At 37.5% G+C, this 20,816-nt stretch overlaps 1 protein-coding gene across 1 annotated transcript; it reads left to right on the forward strand.

Annotated features, from left to right (window-relative positions):
- Positions 1 to 2,287: 2,287 nt before the first annotated feature.
- Positions 2,288 to 20,764, forward strand: LOC135691101 (uncharacterized). Its single transcript, XM_065208862.2, has 5 exons — positions 2,288 to 2,809; positions 11,556 to 12,095; positions 12,382 to 12,786; positions 17,324 to 19,098; positions 19,368 to 20,764. The coding sequence occupies exons 1-5, from the start codon at positions 2,431 to 2,433 to the stop codon at positions 19,392 to 19,394; spliced, it is 3,126 nt and encodes a 1,041-aa protein (XP_065064934.2). The 5' UTR covers positions 2,288 to 2,430; the 3' UTR covers positions 19,395 to 20,764.
- Positions 20,765 to 20,816: the final 52 nt, after the last annotated feature.

Consider the following 20,816-nt stretch of genomic DNA (forward strand, 5'->3'; position numbering starts at 1 on the left):
GTGTGGATGAAATGTGCCGCTCTTATTCTCGTATGAATGCTTTGTTACTAACAAATCTATTCTGAAAAACTTTTCTAATCCATTCTCTAAAAATCCCGAGAATTTTCCCGAGATTTTTTCACCGAAAAAAATTCCCGAGAAAAATCCCAACAGCTCTGAATATTCCCGAGATCTCGGGATAAAATCCCGAACCTGGCAACCCTGGTCATCCACATAGCGAAAATAAACACCTGGCTTTTGGTCGCAGACAAACAAACGCTCTTCATGAAAGCCAACAAAGATATTGGCCAAAGCAGGTCCCAGAGGGCTACCCATAGCGACACCATCCTTTTGTTGGTACATTTCATTGTTAAAACTGAATTCAACTGAACGTGTTGCAGTTTCCATCAGTTCAATGAATACTTCCTCTGGGGATGGTGGGCTATCAAGCTCGCTCCGGTACAAAGCGTCGGCACATATTTTGATGGTCTCACTCAAAGGAACATTTGTGAAAAGACTACTAATGTCGAAAGAACACATGAAAGATGTTTTGTTTTCGATGTTCAAGTTTTGCATGAACTCAGCGAACGTAAAAGAATCCTTGATGCAATGTTTTGAATATTTTTGAAGAACAGGGTCCAAAACTTCAGTAAACCACTTAGCCAGTTCTTGTTGTGCTGAACCAATCATAGACAAGATAGGTCTAAGTGGGACGTTCGGCTTGTGTATTTTAGAGAGGCCATACATTTGTGGTCGTTCAGAGCCAGTGGGTTTTATCCTATCATAAATTTCTTGTAGCCAACACTTTAAAGATGTCATTGTTAGCCCGTAGAGATTTTAGTGTTTGGAAATGTTCTCTACGCAAAAGAAAACCAGAGTGGAGAGCCCTTCCATCCATTCAAAAGGATTGCGTTCCTACAAACCAAAAAAGTTCCATCATTTATGAATTTACGTGCCAGTGTGATTCTGGCTACGTAGGATACACAACCCAAAGATTGGGGGATAGGATAAAACAGCATGTTCCTTCCAACATAAGAAACAAAACTGCCCTTAAAGAGAACAGCCTCCTCGATCTTGTAGGTCTAGAAACACTGTTAAAACAAGTGATTCTGCCATCGGTCAACATCTTTTAGACAACCCAGATTGTGCAAAACTCTATAATGACGACATGTTTCGGATAATTGGCAGAGCCCGGTCGTCCTTCCATCTAGAAGTTTTGGAGTCGATCTACATACAAACGAAAACGCCGTCATTGTGTAGACAGAATGAGTTCGTTTTCTCTCTTGGACTCCAGTGGTAATTTTTTTAGGCTCGCGGCACTGATTAGTCAACTATACCGGTATTGTGCTTGCGTTTTGCTGATTGGCCTATTTCGATCCACAACTGGGTATATATTTTTCATCGTGTTCTTTCGGAGCCTTATTCTGACGTTTTTTGCCCTGAGGAGTGTCAGACGAAAAAGCTTTTAGACCAGATTTAATACTTTTTCTGATAATGAACAAGAATATCTACTTTGTAGAAATTAAGAGACCAACTAAGAGACTAACTTTAGACTAAACTGTCAATAAGTACCTCATAATACAAGAACCTGTCTTGCCAATTCTGGAAAAGTAGGTTCTTACACGCAGGTTTCTACTGTAATTCGCCTAGTTGACCTCATTTTAGAGGATAAATGACAAACCATACACCAACAATCGATGTGATCGTTCCTTTCCAGAGTAAATGCATCTTTTGCCATTTTCATGGAATATTTGCCTTGATTTACCTTTCTCACCGATGACAAACTTCGATAGCCTCGAATACATTCACACATGCGCTTGCGAAAAGCATTGCCACTTATGAATGGAGTTGTCCTTCTGCCTTTTTCTGTGGTACTGTGCAGCCATAAAATGTCTTTTCACTTGGCAAACATTGGCAAAGCGAATGAAACATTTATGGGCGGGCGGGGGCTGGTGGGATGGTATGGATACTGCACGAATTTTATAGCTTCGTTGAGATAGAACTGCCCGAATAGAGCCTGGAATGCGATTTAGACAGTGGGGGCTGCAGCCCTCCCCTCCCAGCTGTCTCCTACGACTATTTTGGCAAACACCTTTAACAAAGAGTGAGAATAATTTCTGTTGGCGAAATGAGCATTTCATTTTTGTAATAAATGCCTTGAGTAAGCATGAGCTCTGAAGAAGTGTAGGAAGTTTTTATTTCTTATATAATGTCCAAAAACTTTGAACATCTGCCTCTTCTCTCGCAGTGAATTTTCCGACACCTGTTACCACGTTAGGTGCATCTGTGTACGCGGCGAAGGCGCATTTCATGTCTTGTGTCACTGTCTTTGCAGCAAGAGAGGGCATCTGACAGTTGCGGTTCATAAACGAGAGAGGATGGTCCCTTGATTGTATTATTTGCGTTTAAAATAGTAACACAAGGTTGGCATGAAGGAGAATATATCTCCTGATGAGTGGAGGTAGATTTGAATTCGATGATGGAGGAATCTATTGTGGTGAGTGGCTCGATGGAAAAGCCCATTCTTATGGAATGTGTACAGGCCCGAAGAATCAGGGACGGTTCGAGGGATTTTGGCGTAATGGATTTGAAGTATCTGGAGTTTATCTTTGGCCCGACAATCATGTCTATAAAGGAGAGTGGAAAGCTGGTAAGATAAATGGCTTAGGGGTGGAAGATTGCCCTACATGGACTTACTTTGGAGAATGGAAGAACGGACTTCGGCATGGAAGTGGCGTGTTGATCAACAAAAAAACAGGATCGCGTTATGAAGGAACATGGACTTTTGGCTTGCAAGATGGGTACGGTGGAGAAATCTACAACGATGGGGGTACGTTTTCATTTTTCTTTATCCTTTTCCAAGGGGATTTTTCTTGTTTCAAATGCACCTTTTTTATTATAAACTTAGCTAAACTCACATAAGCTGCTACGTGCAGTCGTTCCGTGAAAGTTTTTTAACTAATGCCCTTCTCTCTGTATTTCAGGGCACAAAATAGAATTGCCAGTTTTTAGTTTACTAGTCAAAATTTTTATTTTTATGCTCAAAAGATCAAATACCTGCAAAAAAATTTAGTCCATGGCAGGTAGTGAATAGTGTTTTTTGTTTGCCACTGTGGCGTTTTGTCTTGTCTTACCAAACTGACTGGTTCGTTAAAAAATTATGTCATTCCGACAGAGCTTAATGGAAATCCGTTTAAGTTCGATAATAAAAGCTACTGAATACAAAGATGTAACGTTTTATAACCAAAAGTCCTTCGAAGCTCAGAATTGATTCATTCCGTTTGTGAAATTCAACGTTGCTTTCAAGCGATTTGCCAACGTGGAAAGCAAATTCTCGTCATCTGCTCTCTGTTGATGAATGGGATCGAACTAATCGTTTTCAGACAAGACCTGATTATTTAAAAGTATCATTATGCAGCCATTTCTGGTCGGAATGTTACGGTTTGCCTTGGGATTCCATCAGCCCGATCGGGTCTGGTAAAACAAACAGTAAAAACAAATATTAGAAGTAGTAATTGTTTTGTGTGTCAATATTTTTCTAAAACGGTTTGTTTGTCGCTAGGTTACCCATACCTCGAGATAATAAAATCTAAATAAATTTCAGACCAAATAATGGCTTGAAAGTATCTGTAAGGAAAGAAAAAAATTCCGTCTGTACACATTTCGTGGGGACTTCTATTTTATATAAAGTTACCGGAGATGGCTATCCATAAACTTATTTATTGGCAATTCTAACGAGCCCACCTTCCTTTGGTTTCTGAAATAGCAGCTATTATTTACATGCATGAAAACAGAGGTGGCAATTTAAAAATTAATGCAGCAATTAGCAAAAATTGATAGCTAAAGAAGTAATTATTTACCTGTGCAAGTAGGTAAATCAACATTTATGCTTCATTTGAATTCTCTTTGCACCTATAAAATGTCTGCAATTTAATAGTGACATTGTATCATGAAGATCTTTAAAAATATAAAAAATTGTTTGTTGATCAGTAAAATGTTTCAAAGGATGGCTGAAAAAGCTATAATTTTTGAAACCCTATAGATTCATGAGCTTTGTAGTATTTTCATTTATCACACAAATTTCAGCAGTGAAACCCGAGCAAGAGCAAAGAAAGAATTGATTTTTCTTAAGAAAACATGTACTTGCAGAAAGTGAAATATATTTCAGAGTTACTAAGCAATTACCTAAAGATATTTTGTTTTGCCAAATGTAAAAATGTGTGGTAATATGGGTTAATCACATGCAATTTGAGTCATTTGCCACCATTCTGATAAAAATAGACTGTGTACAGAATTATTTAAACCCCTCCAGTAAAGGATCATTAAGTGGTTTGAAAATGGATTTGGAATGAATTGGACAAATGTTCCCTAAGGGCACGCTATGGAAAAAATAAGCAGAAAAAATTTGCCTATGCAGTATGTTATTTGCTTTGAGTTTTTGTGGCTACATAATTTCAAGCGTATTTGGTACCAAAGGACATGGCTGATTAGCTATGGGGCTGTCATACCCTCAGTTTTGACAGTTGCATTAGTTTTGATAGAGTTGCAAGTTGTTGAGAGGGTTGTTTGGCTGGGAAATTCACCTAATTGTAAATGGAATAGGAGCAAAATTATCTAAATCTTTATCAGTAAATGTTACTTTGGCTATTTAAATGTCCCAAAATGGCTGTTTAAAAATGTCACCATTGTCATACAGGTCCAAATTGAATGTCAGTAAGGTAAACTGTAAACTGGAGCTTAACATTTTTTTCATATTTGTCACGTCTCCTAGCTGTTGGCCGGTAAGCCGTTTGTGGAGATGACATAATCCAGTTCTCTTAAAACAGTCGTGTTTAGCAACCTTTGCACTATTACAACAATCAGCTATATTGATTAGGCATGAAAGAATAAGGAAAATTGAGAGGTGCACACATAATATTATGTGTCTTCTTTATTTAAAGAGGGTTTAGTCCTACACATCACCTCAGTAAATAAATGGCAAAAAGCAGGCTATAACTTAAAGAACAACAGGCTGACATTATTAAGCTGCAATTGACAGATCCCTCTTTCCATTGTTTCATTTTTTTAACAACACTCTTATTCATTTGTCTTAAATCTATCCATTGAAGCAAAACTTGGACGTTTTGTGTTTGTGGTATTTTGAATTTGCATAGCTTTGACCTTCAAGATTAGAAGGGTGGAGATCGCCAAGAGAAAAATTCACCAGAAAGGACATTTTTGGGGCTATTTTTAACCTACTGATAGGCATTTTTACTGATCAGCTAACGATTGTGTGGACAAACAGAAGATTTATTTCAGACATACTCATGATGAATTGGTGGAGGAGGGGAGGATTTACTTCACACCTCCCTAATCTCTGCTTGCTACACCCCTTATTGAAGTTTGACAAGAAGACAAACTCTGAGAGACAAGTAGACAAACAAATTTCTTAAAGATAAATGGATAATTACCTAGCAACAGAAAGGAACCTTAGTGGTAATTCTTTCTCGAATCATGCCACCTTGCACCTGCATCCAAGAACAAAATCAATGCTTTTCACATTTGATTTGATCTTATCACTGTTATCTCAGCAAAATTTATAGAAAAAAAGCATCATCTAAAATTGTTGTAAGACTGCAAACAACACTGTTTCTTCATTTGTGGGTGCAAGAATACATCGCTTCTCAAGGGTGGCCAGTTTGTTATATTCAAAGTTAGGTATATTTCTCTGGCCATGGCTTGTTTTTTTGTAGCTTTTTCTACTACTGTCTAATGGCAAGCTTGAAAAGTTCACAATTATCTAGACCTACTTTAGGCTCTGCTTTAGATATTAAGAAATTTTGTAGAGAAAAATTGAGCTTTGTTGTTGCTTTAAAAAGTTAATCACACTGTGCCCTTGTTCCCACAGTGGAGCAGTGTATTTTTTAGGGTTATTCACTAAGTTTAAAAATTCCATTGGTCTGGCATAAATAGAGTGGGTTTAAGAAATGTCCAAGTGGAGTCAACCTTGCACCATAAATGTATTTGGCCTAGGCTCAATATATATAGGTTTGTTTTTTCATTATCTACAATATATGAATTATACTACTGTCTCCAACTGTTAAAGTAATTTCTCATAAATATTGATGTTCTGGTCAGTAGTCTGGGTTTGCCACACAGTTCAATGACTCAACTTTGCAAAATTTCTAAATCTTTTCAAACATCAACAGAAATGCCATGTTTTTATAAATCATTATAGTGCTGGAAAAACAAAAATTGCAATTTAACTTTTTTGATGAAAAATAGACTGGAATATGAAGTTTCATTTGAGATAGCATAAATCTGACTATAAAATTTTAGCGTAAATGGAAAGATCGTTAAAAAAATTCAAATCCTAAATCTAACTCGTGATTGATGGTGATTTTATTTGATTGTTTTTGGGCTAGAAAAATATCTGGGTTTTTTCTAATCAAACAACGCCAAACTTATACTATTGTAACTACCCAAATGGCACCATGTTCTGTGAAAGGTAGTTTATTGATAAGAAATGTGAAATCATAATGCAATGCACCCTAACATAAGGGAGATCCAAATATATATGCTAATGGAATATATGGATTTATATGTCAGATTCATTGTAAAGAGCACGTTTTGTGTATGAATACCTGGTTATCTGTAAGTTTCCTGTATTTTGCCAAGAACTGTGAAGGAGTTGTTTAAGCAATAGTTCTTTTGAATATTTTATCAAGTGAACATAGATTTAGGCAATATGGTCACAGCAGCTGTAATCTCTTACTTAAAAAAGATCTATTTTTGTGATTTGTATGAATGTTTCTTTTGTTTATTTTGGGCAAGGTGTTCAAATACAAATACATGAATATCCGATTAGAATCATTATATGTGGAATAGCGATGGGTCAATCGTAGTAGTTTGTCGAATGTTATCTGATAGATAATCGTTCCGTGTGGAGAAGTGCTTCGCCACCAAGGCAAATGTATGTTTTATGTTAATGTGGGTGGTACTCTTTCCTTGCATACGTTCTTAATAGAAATTACAGATATTCAGGTATGCAGAGACTGAGCAAATTAATACAGAATTGGTATTGCCGGACGTTGTCTATAGGCTTGAACATAGATCGTCCGAGGATACTTTTAAGTGCTGGTTAGGAACCTACCCCGAACGTATGACGATTTTAACGAGAAATAAAACAGGAAAAAATTTCTTTGAGCTATCGAAAGCTCTATTTTCAAAAGTTGCTTGCGTTAACAATGACAGTTTTAAAAGGAGAATTTCTTCTTTGAATAAGGAAGGTTTTGAATTATCAAGCAGTCTAGTTAATGGAAAACTCAAGCACAGTTGGAACAGTCATGCGTGCTTGAATATCCAATCGAAGTATCGCCTTTAAGATCAACTTCAAAGCTAAAATGTTGTTGATCGTAAGAAGAACTGCTTTAATTTATGCAAAGTAAATCATTCTTGATTGTTTATTTTAAATTTCTCTTTCAAACATGAACTTTTAAGATGTATATTAAATAGTATTCTCGTTTATGCTTTGAGCCTCTAAATTTTATGCTTTGAGCCTCTTACCCGCGCTTTTCTTTTAAAATGTCGATGCACACCACACTGTTTCGAGCTGTTGTCTTTCAGTGACCTAAGCAACATCATTGAGATAGAGAGGCCTTATTCTGTTAAGCACTGTAATTCCCCGAGCCGTTGTTAGCCCAGGTCAAATACCAGAGAAAAGAATGAGAAAGAAGAGCCCCCAGAGTTTTGCTTTTTTAAACTTTTTCGCTGTAGTAACTGTCTCCATATTGAAAGATCTTGTACTAGGTACAAGCTAAATGTAACTTGTATTCCTTGTTTTAAGTACCCTTGTCGTTCTTAGATTTTTATGCGATTCAAAGAGGCGTTTATTTGCGGTATTTATTAGAGACCAGGCGCTTATTAGTGAAAATACACTTTGGTTTATTTTGTAGTTTTCCTAAATCATCTGGCTATGTAGCTGGCTTTTGATAAAACTGAGTGCCATTCGAACGACCTTGCTGTTTTGATGTTTTTTTAATTATTTTTTGTATTTAATGAACCAACGGTTCTTCGTCGCCTACACATCATTTCTTTATCAAATTACTGGGTCCATTTGTATTCAATTGAGATTTTTGGGTGTGTCGAGAGCGATTTCACTTTGCGATTGTATAGTTTTGCCTAAAATATATATTTTCTCGCTACAACAACTCAATTATCGCCGGATTATGTCAACAAGCGTTGAGACCATTAATATTCATTGCAAGAAATACTTGAAAAGAAAGATGATAGTTATCTTTAATATACATTTCTATTTTAGAAAAAACATTGTTCAAATGTTTCGTTTCCTAACAAAACTGTTGATGATTCCACGTGTTTTCGCGCAGTCATTCAATGACATATGATCGCCTTTTTCTATCAAATTCTTCCTATTTTTCGTTGGCAAACCAGTTTCATTGAATTCATAATAGCAGACCTAAACCATATTTGGTTTCAAGCTAAAATGATTCTCGTTTCTTGCTATCCGCTTCTTTATAGTCCTTGGGATTTGTCCTTCTTTCTGAGTATTAAATTCATTTCAAGGGCATCCTAGACTTATACAGACACAGACAAGACACCATCTTTTCGTGGAAAGGCCAGGATCTGTTTCGAAATGTCGGGGAGAAGGCGCTATGCTTTTTACAAAAAGTAAAACTGTAGCTCAAAATAAAGTCCTTCAATTACGTTTTATAAAGTCCTAAAATGAATAAAACTAATACTCGATCGCAAATGAACTTAGTAGTTGTTTTGTGATGCGTGATTCGTGGACATAGAATAACTGTGCCGTTACATTGCTTATAATTCATTACACAGAAACAACCATAAACGATTGGGAAACTCTTATTGGCGTAAGAAATTTGTGGTTGCTCAAGCCCCCTATTTCACCCCTGTTATCTCGCCCTTGTTGTGAAATGTATTTCTACTTTGTTTTTATTGTCCCATGTATAGTTCGATGTTGACAATTGTGCACGCTCTTTATCGTGGCCCGTAAGAAAGAGTGGCAGAGAGATCTGAGAAAAATGTGACGTCTTTATTGAAAAATTGGGCAAGGGTATTGTCATAGGTATTGTAAACATAATAAAACGAACGAAATTAATGATATTTCGTTAGAACCAGGGAATTCACAATAAGCAAGAAGCACATAATTCTTGTAAATAATATTATATTCATTGCTGAACTCAACCTTTTTTACGGTCTTTTGGTGCTGAGAAAGTTATACCGACTTCAAATTTCTGGTTATATTTTTAATTTAAATGTTTTTAAGCTGTGCTCTTTGCATAAATTCTGTGGAAGATAAATGAATTAATGTTAATGTTGAGTTAATATTTATAAAGCAGTAATCATTGATTCTCGTAAGCTTTGTCTTCACAATGTCTGTGAAAACCCTATTGTTTTCTGGTAGGTAGGATAAAACTGTTATCCCTTGTTGTATGAGAGCGCTAGCCTAAGCAACTAAAATGATTTTTCGATGTCTGAAATCCTAAATTGATTGAAATACTGTTATGTTTTGTCCTGCGAGAAACACGCAGCTGTTGGAGCTAACGGTTTTCAAAGGATGCCGTTTTACTAACAGATTATTTTGAGAGCGAAGGAAGAAGCTTTGAAAGTGATGACCCCATGAGCATCTAAACCTGTAAAAGTTGTAATATTTCAATAAAGCTGAAGAGCTTGGACCTAGATGACGTATTCAATTTTTGCTCGATTTTCTAAAATGTTTTGAATTTTTCTGTGATTCTTCCTTGAATAGAGTTACAAATCCATTTGAAAGGGGGTTTTACAAAACGTGAGTTTGCTGAATAGGCTTTCTTCACGACAAGCGACGGCTCCTACGACACGGCTGCAACAGGAACAACAAAACTAGCGACAAGGCTTCTAAAGCCCTGGTCAAACGATCCAACATTTCGCCCAAAAATTCCCCCAACATTTCGCCCAACATTTTTTTCGATGTTGGAAGGTGATCCAACGTTGGTGGTCAAACGATCCAACATTTCACCCAACATTTCGCCCAACATTTTCTGGCGCAGATCGAAAAGGGAATGGGTAGTAGGTAACATTGATGTTGCTCAACAACAGTAGGCACACCAGACGCTTACGATGATGGCCGCACATAACGATGCGCCACATTTCGATCCGAGAAAACGAAAGGCAATTGCCGCCATAGCTATAAATGGTATCAATTGTAAACAAAGTCTAGAGTCGAAGCGAGAATCGAAGCGAGAGTCGAAGCGAGAATCGAAGCGAGCGTCGGAGCGAGAGTCGAAGCGAACGAAATCAACCCGAGAAGTCAACAACAATGCTATGATTGAATTTTGGCGGTCTTTTACCGACTACGCGTGCGCAGAGCCAACAATGTTGGCAGAGGTGGTCAAACGATCCAACATTTCACTTAACACTTTAAACAAAAGAATTGTTGGACGTCGGCAGCCAACATTTTTTACCTCAGTCAAATTTCGTCCAACATCGAAATTTACGATGTTGGGTGACCCAACAAGGTGGTCAAACGATCCAACATGATGTTGGGCGAAATGTTGGGTGAAATGTTGGATCGTTTGACCAGGGCGTAACAGTGCGGCAAAAGTTTTCGACAAGACTGAATTACACAGTAAAGTTACCTACATTTATCTGATGCTCCGCCCATGCAAACAATTACAACATATGATAAAAGGAGATTTAATTTTAGATATGATGTGATATAATGTAATTTTAAAACCTGATGTTCAATCTAAGCGTCATGGGTTTAGTCTCTTTTCAAAGTTGAAAGCGATAGAATTTCATCCACCAGAGGGAGCGCTTTGGACTGTAAATTATGCAATTTTTATTAATTTATTCAGATATACCTTAAAGCCTAAAATAGTCTGCAAAAGTCCAACATCATCTATTTTTATCGTAGCTAAAGGCCTGGAAGCCATAACTCTATCTTGAGGCTACCGGGTTGGTTTGAGAATTTTCGCTGAGAACTTTAATATTGTTAAACCAACAATTTTATTGGCACCCCCCCCCTAAAATATAGAAGCCACGAATCGCCTTCCCTCCCCAACATATTTTTTTATACCTTCGTCCTCTCAGTAGATAGTCTCATCCAGAACACAGAGGGTCGACTACCCATAACTTGCAAAGATTCAGTGAAGCGATTCTTCCTTCTATTTTTGTGTAGGAAATGTGCTCAACAGTTCCTCGAACCAATTTTCTTCCATCATGTGCTCGTTTTACCTATTGATTCCACTGATAACCTTTGCTAACTTTCACACATTCCCCTGCCTTTGCTAAAATTCACACACTCCGCGTTAACACCAGTATCTACAATAAAACAACACAGATGGTCAGTGCGATGATTGCAGTAAACGTTTTCGGATGAGCATTTTGATAAGTTCTTGAGCAAATCTTTTAGTATATTTTTTTATAAATATCAGGCTTTAATTAGTATGTAGTTTAGCTATTATTTTTTGCCTCCTATAAAATGTAACTAACTGATTGTAATTCGATGTAGTTAACTTGATCATGAAGTTTGTTTTTTGTTTCTATGCTTCCCATTGTGATTCTTTGTATCTTTATTTCAGCATATTATATGGGCCAGTGGAAACGAGGCTTTCGAGGTGGCTATGGGATAAAAGCGAGCGCCAACGCAGTCAAAATGAATCGTCTCCCACGTCGAATGTCTTTGTTGTTCCCTGGTGGACAACAAGCTAACTCAATGCGAAATATCAACGACGATAACAGAGATTTAAGATCCCAAAACGCAGCTTCATCGCTGCAGACATCACGTGATAATTCATTCGATTATTATGAAACGGATCGCTCGGCATCACCGAATCCTCTCTTCAAACGCGCGTACTTTTCTTTGCGTGGTGAATCGAGAAGCGGTGAATCGCGAAGCGGCAGTTCTCGCAGTGACAGTAATGAAAATAGTGACACAATAGACAATGATCTGTCGCCCCACCGCTTGTTCTCCCATACGCGAAGATCCCCCGTTGGACAAGATTCCGTCCGGACTGATATGACGAGTCATAGCAGTGGCTTTGGCACAATGAGTGAAAGCTCTTCTAGCAACTCACTCAATGTCAGCATCAACAGTGCAACCTCTGGAGAAATTTACAAAGGTGAGTTTGCATGGCATGTCATTTTGAGCTAAAAACAAATATCAGATTGCAAATGTAGTGCTGGTAATTTTAGAAATAGACCCTAGCTATTTCCAATACAAGAGGTCAGATTCTAATACCTTATTTGTTAATAACAAAAATAGTCTTGGTGTTTTTTTTCAAATTTTGTTCCCATCCTTTTTCTCTCTGTCATTTCACCGCCATATTTTGGTAGTGCATATTAGATCTGAATTTTTGTTACCATTTTCAGAAATTACCATTTTAATTAAAATATCTCTTATTCAAGGGGAGTGGATCGCAGATCGTCGTAATGTTTACGGCATCAGTGACTATATCGATGGCAGTCGATACATTGGTTCTTGGAGAGAGAATGTACGAGATGGCTACGGCGTGATTGTCCAATCGAATTCAGAATTATCAGGCAAATGGCGAAACGATGAGCTACTTACGACGGTTAAGAAAGGCATCAATTTAAGGTCACCGCGAATCAAGGCGAAAGTTCGAATAGCTGTTGACGGTGCTATCGAAGCTGCTAAATTGGCTGTGGAGAAAAGTAAAACTGCTTTGTCCAGAGGCGTATCTGCGAGAAAAATTGCCGAAGCGGCTAAAGACGCAGCCGCAACTGCAGCGAAACATGCTTCAGTTGCCAGGGCACGGGCAGCCCAGTTCAACATAAAGTTATCCGAATCAGGTGAGTAACCTTTAAATTGTCTACCGTGTAATCTTACTTTATTTTAGGAAATACTTTGCAATGAATCGGTATCTTCTTGACCAATAGGGCTTTTGATATGCACATCAGAAAATGCTTTACCATGGCATCATGCAGATCATATTGAAAGTAATGAAACAGACGAGCATCGTTTCTTTTATTTGGTTTTTGGAGAAGCCAAACTTTATGCTTCATACCACTTCAGCTAAATCAATCTTTATAAGGAAACGTGCCTATTGTTTCACAGAGAAACTGGACATGTCTTGGTTACAAAAGACTTAAAAGCATTTCTTTCAATATATACGCCCTCATCTGTCGCATGATACTTATTTGAATGTTTTTAGGGGGTGAGTGGTGGGAATGTCTACAAAATTAAGTTCTAGGCCATAGTTCCCGAATGTCTACCAAATAAAGTTCTAGGCCATAGTTCCCGAATGTCTACCAAATAAAGTTCTAGGCCAACTGTTTAGCTAAATTGCAGTTTTCCCGATTAAAACAGAATAAATAAAAGTCATTAAGTATAATTGAAGCAATACTACAACTACAGGTAATGCCAAAAATCTTATCATTGTACAATAACATTAATGAAACAGTATACCAGTGACATAATCTTTACATAATCTTCAATTGCGATGTGAATGTTGTTCTAATTTCACTTTTTTTAAGAGTGCAAGTGTTTCGGTTGCTGGCAGCACTCAATATTTGTCTATTTTCGCTGGCATTCCTGTTTTCTTGCTCTTACTTTTTTACAGCCAGTAACAGTATTCGGCTGTTTTTCTTCCTGGTTGCCGTTTGTAAAGTTGATTTGGGTCTTGTTGCTTTCGGAAGTCTGAAGGCCGTGCATTTGTTTCATCCCATAATGTTGAATAAGGTCCCTTTCACTGTCTCCCTTTGCTTGGGGTTTCTGATTCTTTTCTGTTTTAGATTTTTTTCAAATGTTCGCAGCCGCAGCAAATGTTCAATAGTTTCTTTATTACTGCATCTTTAAAAAGATTGTTTCTAAGACCGCCAATTATGAGTTTTGCATGATGTTTTAATTAGCACGTTTTATTAGCTGCTTTGTCTTTTCAACACAAAATAACATTTACAAAAACAAATTGTTTTTTTCCTCCACTTCTTCATCGGAGGCTTGGGCACGTTCATACGCTGTTCTAACTTTTTTGGAGAACCAAGTCTCGGTGTACTTTAGAAAAAGAAGAATCTTCCCAAAATTATTTCTTCTGTCAGCAGTAAAAACGACCTTATCATTTATTGATCAGAGTCCGTGTGCTACAGAATGCCTATGTTTAGGTCCCATAAATATTAGAAATCTGTTTATCTTCTGCTTTCTACCATTTTCGGTCACAAGCACCTGTTTTTTTATCTTCTGTCGTAATAAAGGTTAAACAAGTAGAGTCTTTGATGTCCTTAGGGTAGTGCTTGCGTCATAAAAAACCTGCGGTTTATCCTTTCTTTCCTTTGACGTATATTCTTAAAAATATTGCTGCAATCTGGAAAAATGCTGGAATAATCGGAATTGAAAGCAAATAAAGGTATTGATAGGCCGCCTGTGTTCGAGAAGCGAATGTTTTTGCACTTTACTCAAAACAAGGCGCCTAAATTTATCTGATGAGTATTTGATGCGTTTTGCAGTTCGTAAATGCTTCAAAACTGCTGTATTTAACCTATCCTTGGTCTACAAGAAGTTATCAAAGTAAAAACCAGGATCAAAACAAAGATTTTGAACGATCATCCAGCACGATTGCAAGCCTTATTTCTGGGAATGCAGCATCGGATAATGATCAGTTTGCGCAACAGATGTCCATTTCTCGTGCTGATATTTCGTTTCTTTCTCCGCGGCTTCATTTTAGCTGACTTAAAACAGTTGAAGAAATTTTCCTGTGGTTTGGGTGTGTTCGCTTTAAAATGACGGCCTTTAGAAATTACATATCTCGATGCATTGAAATGAAGCTTTTTGCTATAGTGAGCAGCTTAGGCCGTGTACAGCTTAGGTTACCATGCTAAAGAACTAGCCAACCCAACACTCCTTATTGCTCCCGCGGTTGCTGTATGTTCTAATAGCCGTCTCACCTTCATTTTTCGCTGTTGAGATTTTCATCCAATAGAAATCCTCTTCACAATTATCGTCGTATTAGATTCTAAGGTACTTTTTCGGCCTTCAGTTGAAGATCTTGTGCGAAGTCGAAATGTTGATGGTTTCTGTTAACGTTGAATTTTGCAGCCACCCAAAACAGTGGGAGTAAAGGTGGATCTTCCGCACGGTCATGTGCACCTTTCTGCTACAATAAAAGCTGTCGCATTTCACGCTCATTATCATAAACTTAGTTAGCAAAAGTATTGCACAGAGATGGTGGCGCTGCAGCAAAATATTTTAGATAACCAATATTCAAATAGCTATTGCAAGTTATATAGAAGCTGTAAGATGATTCTTTAGTTAGAAAATAATGGAAAATTCATCATGGTTTAATAATGAAAATAGCAAATGCAAGAAGACTCTTGATTTTTGCCTATTTTTTAAACAATATCAAAATTTGCAAGAACACAAAATTGTGCCATGATGATTGAAGTACCTGTCGATACCTGAAGTACTTGAAGTACATGATGATTGCAGTGAAAATGTTTATTTTTGTACCGATTTGCGAGATGTTATTAAAATTAACTCAGGGATACTCACTTTATACTTCGGTGTCTATAACTGCTCATTTTCCTCGCTGCTGTTGGAGAATATGCTAAACCTTTTGTTCGGAAACTTTGGATCAACAAAATGTGTCACAAATCTTCAAGCTCATCTTTTCCAACAAATTGTGATGTTGGTAGGGGAACAAATAATGCTGGAAAGTGCTTAAAACAACATTTCGTTTTCTCATTAAATGAAAATACCCGAATCCCGCGATAAACCGGTACACTCAAGTGCCTGAACAGCTGTGAAAGAGTCGGCATAAAGAATAGCTTAAAATATGCCACTTTCCACCAAGTACAAGGCGTATAATGATCAGTTTGGCACTCCAACACCTAAATGTGATCTTGCAAATGTTTTACAAAAAAAGTAACTATCTTCAATATTTAAATAAAAAATGTTGCCAACATTTTGAAGTTTAGTTTGATTGGTTTTTAGTTATAAAAAGACGCCTAATGACTTCACAAAAGTGGCTTAAGTTTCGATCGCTATCTTATTTACAGCACGGTCGCTATTACTCATTTGTCAAACTCGTGCAAGACGTTTGCTCACTCACTAAGTGTATTTTCGGCATTAAGCAAGATGACTGTTCTTTATTTCGCAAATACCTTTTGCAAGGCTTTTCTCCGGAAACCTCAAGATGGCTTATCCTTTTTCTATACCTTTCTGGATGTTTCACAAAGAGTCAATTCAAGCTGTCCATTTGTTTGTGTATAGTATTCTGGAACTGATTCATTCATTCTGGTTTTAACCCTGTCGCCTGGCTATATTTGGCGCTTTGTAGTTTGTTTCAAAATGATTCGCCCCTGAAGTTCAGATGAGACCTTACTTTGGAAAAATAATTAAGTTTATCCGACCCTGTTTGAATTGGACCTACTTTTGCTCTCAGACAGAACCCCGAAGTTTCACGTTTTCTCAGAATGCGCCTAGAGACAATACTGTCCCGGCTATTATGAAGCCTCTGCTCGAAATCTTCTGTTTTCTTTCATTTTATCATTTATTGTCATATCATTATTTGTATTTGTTGTGAAACTAAGTTGCCGCAGTGATGTGGTGCTTAAGGTGCAATACACAATAAAACTTACAGCTCAATAACCTACAAAATTATTTTTTAATCAACTGTTGCAAAAGAACTTTATGTACCTTGGTGCAGAGACCTGAAATGCAATTCATTTGCAAATAAGAAACAGCTCTACAATTTCAGTGTTCAAAAGAGAAATAAAAAAATGTTTCCAGACCGAGCGTAACACAAAGCACGACCCCTAGGAAAGCAGTCTTAAGATTATTGATTTTTTATGATATATTATCCTTCAATATTTATTTTATTTTTTAGTATCCGTAGTTTATATTTTATGTTTGTAATATTGATAGGGGTTTGTGGATAAATAATGTGACGGAATTAAGTGAAACAGCAGGTATAAAAAGTACTATACAATAAGGATGTCACCATTTATTAATAATTATTATTGCCCTGAATACATTGTTATCATTTACTTTTTGTGTTTGGTAATTTTTTTGGCATAACTTTCAATGTAAATTAGGATTGCGGCGTGAGAGGCAACTTGATAACCGATGGCTCACTATCCAATGCCTGTAGGGTCCAGAGCAGCGCTTGCCACATTTGATAACACCACCACTGGGCAAGGTATTATTAAAAGCTGTTCCTCTAGTTAGAAGCACCGTCTATGGATTTATCTCTTTAAATATCCCATTATGGCTAATGACGAACAATCAACCATCACGTTTTCATTGACAATTCTTAGCAGCTGACACTTCTTTAAGTGCTCTTGTATAACGTGTTACTTTTTTGTTTTTGATCATTTTTGTTTTTGTTCATTTTAGATGAAGACGAAGATGTCTGCCTGACTCCGCTGCAAAGAATTTTTGGAGAACCAACTTTCTTGGCCTACGAACTTAGTAAAAATCTACCACCTCGGCCGGAGCCTTCAAATTCGCGCAAAAGCAGCGTTTCCAAGGTCAAATCCTCGCATCCCGCGAAACTGGCTGGACTGTTTGCTGCCATGGATTTAACTTTATCTGCTGGTGCAGTTAGCCCTGTGATATCGCATGCATTGCATAGCAGAGATAACGGCGGCAAAGAAAAGCTGAACAAAAACACCCGCACGCGGTCGGTGTCCCTTGACAGTGCTCAAGATGCCATCGCCAAGCTTGCTAATTCGATCTCTGCTTTCAAACCCGGTGTTGTCGGTGCCTCGATACTATTGCCCGCATTTGCTTCGATACCACATGTACAACCAGATTCTGGCCAAGCAATGCAGTCACAATCGTCTTATCTTTCGTCTAGTTGCGGGGAGGCTGAAATTCGCGCCGGTGATTCCAGGTCAACAGAAACCTTAACAAAAGATTCAGTGATAACGAAGAAGACAGTGAAAATCAATGAGTGTTCACAAGTGGTTAAACGTGATCAAAGTGATGGCTTTTCGTTGCACTCTCGTAGTTTTTCCCAGAGCTCTACGTCTAGCTCGGTTGTAAACATTTCTGGGATAACATCAATGGGAGACCCAATAAGGCTAGGCTATATGCAGATTTCAACACAAATCGATGGCAGTGACCAGATGGTTTACTGTACAAAAGCCCCCAAACCGAGGCTTAATCATAATAGCTCTATATCGGAGTCTAAGTCAGTAAGCGCCGCCACAGGCTTATACAGAACGATTGTTGGCGAGCTGCCTGCAGTTCTAACAGTGCATGACGATTTGGAGAACGAATCATTAAAACAGAGTAGTGACTTAATATCGAAAACCGAAAGTGAGTCAGAAAACTCTGTAAATATTTGCTCTTCTGATGACGTAACTATTACAGGCAGTCCTCCTCATGAGAAAGAAGAGTCTGCCTCGGATATTTCTGACCCGCGATACCATGGCACTTTAGCCACAGAATTGATAAGCAGACTTTTGGAGGAGGATTCCAAATGTGACAACGCTAAGGAATTTAAAGAAACTAAACGGCAGTTTACTTGTCAATCACGAGGTAACCCTTCAATGTTAAGGACTTCGTCAAAAATTCGTCGTCAGAAAAGACTGGACGCCGACTTTTGCAATGACAACGAAGATGATGTTGTTGTTGCACAAGTTGGCGACAAGAAAGCTCACGAGACCGTACGAAAAACTAAAAGTGATATCGGGAATGTGCAGATTTTGAAGAATCGAAGAATGCAAATTCCAGTTCGTTTTGCAAAAAGCTTTGATTCAAAACAAGACCAAGATTTACACAGAGAAGACCGGCAATCCGATTTTGTTTCAACTGCGACACCTGACTTGGTCCAGTCTCGCTTGACCTCTGGTCTAAACGACGGAGGAAGAATAACTGCTCCTGTTCCCAAAGATAACAACAATTATATAAAAGTAAATTGTCACGATACAGAGAATGTTTTTCTTGATGACTATGAAGTAAAAGGTTATCCTGTAAATGATGGTTTGTGGTACACTGTGCAGGGAATGCTGATTTCAAGTACCGATGACGTCAGCGGTAGCAAAGAAGACTCTTCGCAAGATTTCCCTCCACCTGAAGAAGAGGAGAATCTTGAAAAGAGCCGCAGTGGCAATGAACAGTCAAGGATGCGAAGGAGGCGCTTGTCACAGATGTCTAAAAAAGAGGTTTGTCATCTCATCGTTTTTCTATTTTTCTAGAATCAGTTTTCACGTGCGAACATTGCTCATGTTAACGCTCTATTTTTATAAATTAACTTCCTTTAGTTCAGCAGTCTAGAACTTTTCTGAGTGTTAATGAGGGTGTATTCTTGGCCCCAATGTGCCCTCTAGCTATCCACATGTGGTAGGACCAAAACAATGCTCATTCGACACTCTACCGTTAACTAGGTCCATAAGTATTTTGTCTCCTAAACCCGATCAATTTCTTTTTACAGGTCTCGCAGCTTGTCACGTGGGTATGAGAAAAGAATTATGGGATATAACTGGATTCAGTTTCTAAGAATTACTGATGTAGCTGCTTGTCACGTGATGATTCTACCTACCTCAGAAGATTTCCCAACGGACTCTCATCGTTGATTTTACTAGAATTATATTTTTAAGTTTATTTATATGTGACAAACAAACGCAAAGCGAACGACTGACTGAAATAAAGTTGCATAATAATAAAGGCAATTTTTGTATTAACAAAGTGCCTCCCTCAAGTTTTTATGTGGATTTTCGATCTTGAATCACCTGGCACAATTTTAAAATGATCTCTTAATGCAATATGGCAACCTGCTGTAAGTTTTCAGTAGCCTGAGAGCAGCTCAATCCTTTCATCTGTTACGGTAATTCTGTTTCTCGTGCGGAAAACATTTTGTGTCAAAATCAACTTCCCGTTATTCAGCCCAATGTTTTTTCAGCCTTGTGCCTTCCATGATCCGTTGCATTACTCGACGAGAGCAGTTCAGTCAGTCTGATGCTACAAAATGTTTTTTATTTTTTCTAAGTTTTGCCTCGAGCTTCTTATTTTCTAGTTTCTTATAAGCAAACATCTACTGCATCCTTTTATCTAAGAACGAAAATTTATCTTGTCAGCCGGAAACCCATCCAGAAACTTTTGTTTGGTTTCAAGAAAGCGAACAAAAATGGGATTAATGCTAGCCACAGCTTCAACATGCAGCTTTGGTGCAACCCCTTCTACCTGTAATATCGTATCGAAGACCAAGTAGATTTTTTATAGAGCATATTTGAGTAAATCGTGAAGATAGTGTCCCCTACACATTTGAATATTATAGAGCCACAACTATCCACCCTTAGAATCACTCCCGCTCTATAAGACTTACCCTCCCCCACCCCCTTTTGTTAAGATTTGAAGACCACATTATCCTTCTTTTAGGAAAAATCGCTCCACTGAATATTTGCAAGCCTTTAACCAACAAACAAAAGTTTTCTTAACAATAGAATGTGTATGTCGATTTCGCTAGTAGAACCAGGTTAAAATATTTGATCAAACAGATGACAAAGAGCCTTTAAGGTTTAATTTTAATTAGTGTTTTATTTAATGCCATAATTTATCATTTCTCACCTACAAATGCATAAGAACAGAATAATATAAAGCAAGACCAAATCCTGTCAACTATTAAATTTATCTAAAGCAAATACTGTTCAGAACTATTGGCATTTTTGTATTATTTTTTGTTGCTTTGAAACTCGACTCTCGGGTATGCAGTAAGCACTAATATTTTTATATATTTCTGTTGCCTGTGTGCGCAGACTAATGTAAATATTGTTGATAAATGGATTAATGGATATTAACAAAAACTGATAACTATGATATGATTTCTGGAAATTTTTTTGTTTTTTTTACTCTGCATAAAAGGAAATTATCTACAGTGCAATGT

The sequence above is a fragment of the Rhopilema esculentum genome, chromosome 4 (genome assembly GCF_057945365.1).
Source record: "Rhopilema esculentum isolate cy_ngs chromosome 4, ASM5794536v1, whole genome shotgun sequence".
NCBI classification, from domain to species: Eukaryota; Metazoa; Cnidaria; class Scyphozoa; order Rhizostomeae; family Rhizostomatidae; genus Rhopilema; species Rhopilema esculentum.